The sequence below is a fragment of the Centruroides sculpturatus genome, unplaced genomic scaffold (genome assembly GCF_000671375.1).
Source record: "Centruroides sculpturatus isolate CEXI.00-Female unplaced genomic scaffold, Cexi_2.0 scaffold766, whole genome shotgun sequence".
Taxonomy (NCBI): Eukaryota; Metazoa; Arthropoda; class Arachnida; order Scorpiones; family Buthidae; genus Centruroides; species Centruroides sculpturatus.
In genome coordinates, this window is record NW_019384954.1 from 310,463 (window position 1) to 314,090 (window position 3,628).

At 26.1% G+C, this 3,628-nt stretch overlaps 1 protein-coding gene across 1 annotated transcript in view; it reads right to left on the reverse strand.

Annotated features, from left to right (window-relative positions):
• Window positions 1-765: 765 nt before the first annotated feature.
• LOC111632344 (N-alpha-acetyltransferase 35, NatC auxiliary subunit-like) overlaps window positions 766-3,628 on the reverse strand; it is a 39,266-nt gene continuing 36,403 nt past the window's right edge. The window contains exons 18-19 of the mRNA XM_023376753.1: window positions 3,453-3,533; window positions 766-910 (exon numbers count right to left, since the gene is read on the reverse strand). Of these exons, the coding sequence (XP_023232521.1) occupies window positions 842-910; window positions 3,453-3,533 (150 nt within the window). The 3' untranslated portion in view covers window positions 766-841. The remainder of the gene's footprint in view (window positions 911-3,452; window positions 3,534-3,628) is intronic.

Below are 3,628 nucleotides of genomic sequence, written 5' to 3' on the forward strand. Positions count from 1 at the left end.
CACTGAATAGCATATGGTGTCCATGTGCCTCCATGTCTGACTGCATCACTGCATGTATCCAGGCAAGAGAAGGTCCTACAAGGTAATAAAGATTCCTTTAAATTGTATTATTGTTCCTAAGAAAATTGTCCCTTTGTCATTATATATATGAGGAGTCTGTTGCTTAGCTGATCTGCGACACTGACAACTTATATGTTAGAAAATTAGTTTTGCATACCAATTCAGAATACTGTACTCCAAAAACTTATAACTAAAATGGAGATATTTTCCCTAAAATTAAAACACATTAAGTTTGTATTTTCATTTAAACATTTGATATTCTTTGAACTATGAGTACTTTTTCATGTGCAATCTATGCAATGATATTTATCTTTCAGTGACTTTTCACTCCAAATAATCTATCTATAATCATGATTTTTAGAAATGGAAACAACAGATTTAGTGCACAATTTCTAGACATTAAAGACAATATTCAAAAATTGATTTTGAATCTGTCTTTTTTTTTCACATAATCACCTAATAGCATCATTATATGACTTAAAACATCTTGAACCTCATTAAAATTCCAAATATTTAAACAATCTTTAATCATCATCAATGTTTAAAATGTAAAAATCTTAAACATTGATGATATAATGAACATGTTTGATACAAATGTTAATATATATTTTGTAAAAATGTTAATTACTTGTGTATTATGTGAAATGAAATGGCAAATTTTAATATAAAATAATGAATAATTACTTTATTTTACAATTATTTATTTATTTACAGTTAATAAAACAATAAATGATATTTTTACAGAAAAAATGAGAAAATGTAACAATTAAAATCCATATTACTATTTATTCCAGATGATTCGTATAATGGGAAAACTCTTGTGCAAGGAAAAATCAAATTCAGGTGGATCCTAAGGATGAATAAAACAAAATAATGACAAATATTTATTGATGTTTTTCACACTGAAATGTTTACTTCTTTATAACTAACAATTAATTACATATTAAATTAAATAATTCATTTATGAAAAAATAATGTTAAAAAATATATCTTATTTGACATCTTTCACTCATGTTCATAATAAATTCAAACATATTTGAAATATATTTGACAAGTTAATTTTAATAAATGAATTATATCTTTTCTATATATCTATATTTTTTATATCTATCACTTCTCCCAAAAGTTTTGTGGGTTATATGTAATGAAATAACCCACAAAAATACCCAAAACAATTAAAATTATTTAATAATAAGAACATTTTTGTCCATTACCCACAATCATTATCGGGTATAAATGAATACCAAACACAACTTTAATTAATCAAATACTGAATTATATGTTTTTAAAATTATAAAAAATAAATTATATATTTTTCCACATTAATTATTTACATAACAGTCAAATTAATTTTATGATGTTTTGTTTTTGAATCTATTATTATTAATATAATTTCAATAAAGATACATTTTAGTTACATTAAGATTAATATTGCTATAAGAATAAGTTTTTTTATTTGTAATGAATGTCTTATTTTTAACCGTTAAATATCAATTATTAAATGGTAGATGAATGTTTATGAATATATACAGTAGAATCTGCTTATTGTGTAATCACAGCTACTGTGATTAAGCCATTTAGCAATTAGGGATACATTAATTCTGATAAGTTAAAATGCATTTATAAAACTTTTACTTTTATAATCAAATTTTTCAATTATACTTATCATTATCTTCAGGTAAATAGGCATTTTTAAGTTGTTTTTTTCACACTATCAGCCTCAACATGTTGTTGATAACATACAACAATTATTGTTTTTATTGTTATTTGCTCAGAGTACAATAGCTAAATTACTGACATTTCTTTCTTCAATTACATGCTAACTATTATTACAGATAGTACTACAAAAAACAGTAGGAAACACTGAATGAATTACTATTAATTAATAATAATAATAATAATAATAATTAACAAATCGTCAATTTATACATTTTATAATTGTTTTAACATGTCCTGTTAATGTATTGTATCACCATCAAGGTAAAGATTAAGAAACCTAAATCCTTTTTTAAAATCTTCTCTTATTGCAATATGGTTCTACAATATTAAAATACATCAATAGGAAGAGAATGGCCAAAAATCACTAAGGACCATCAAAGTGGTTACCATAAACCTTGAATGGATATGAGACAGTATGATAGGAAAATACCAAAACACTTTGAATGTTAACATAAATTTTAAAGAGTCAAATACAAATAATTTTAATAAAGGTCTCTTGGAGTTTAATAAAACAATTGAAGGAGTATAAAGTTTGAAATGCATCTTGCATGTAAATATATATAATTCAAGTTTTTGTCAATAAAAGAGGATTTTTAGTAAATCTTAAATTGCTCAATCTTCAACTTGAAGACAACATAATACGGAATAAAGTACAACATAGTTCTACAATAATTTTTGGTTTACAATTAATACACAGTTTTAATGTCATTCAATAAAACCAGAATTTCCATTAATCTATCTTACTTGCACTCACTCATTTTTATCACTTATACCCCGTTCGCACCAAGCATTTTGATCTAGATTGTGACTAAGGTCAGAGAGTGTTCCGTGGTGCAAACGCTCTCGACCGTTTCAATCTCGACTGAAACGAGGTTCAATCGCGATTGACTGGAGAGAGTTCTCGAAACTAGATCCAGTCATAAGAGAGATCCCATAATCCCACGCGTGCAAGAAAATACAAGATGGCTGCGGAACACGTGTCGGGCTATCGACAGAGAAATAAAAAAGACAGCTGGAGAGACGACGACATCTGTCTATTATTAGATGTACGGCAAGAAAAAGTATTTATTTCTAACCAAAACTTCCATTTTGTTTGTTGGTGTTTGTGACTTACCGCGTAGTTACGTCAGTTTTATGATCACGTGTAATAGCCAGGTTCTTATCGAGCGGACTGCCTGTGTGAACAGCACGACGCTCGACTAGCGACAGTCACAATCCAGATTGTAGGTAAATTGAGATTGAAGTGAGTCATGGATTATATGCGAATGTAGTATTATAATAATCATGAGTATAAGCAAGTTCCAAATTGATTACAGTAGGTGGATTCTATTATATATAAACATCAAAATATTTTTATGCATGTGAAATTATTCACATACAAAAAATATTTATTTACATAAATGAACTAAAAAGTAAAAAATAAGTTTTTGTCAGTTTTTATAATATTCTTTATGTTATGCAATATCAAAAAATATAAATATCAATATCAAAAAATATCAATAAAAGCAAATATAATAAAAAGCAATATCAAAAAATATAAGCCCAAGGATACTCATGTTTAGAAATATTCTGTTACACTTTATTTTTGGTCACATAATATCAAGAATACTATGAAAGCTGAATAAAGTTTTTTTGCTATTTTTATTTTTGAAATATATTTTAAATTGTCTTACCTTCGATTGCTTTTTATGTCCACTAAGTAATAATTTCATCACAATAAAATTTGTTTTTGCTACTTTCATTATAGACATAATCTAGAAAATAAATAGAATGGCAATTTTTTTATTTTAAACATTTTCAAAAAATTATATATACAGTGATACCTCGGTTTTCATCAATAATCTGTTCG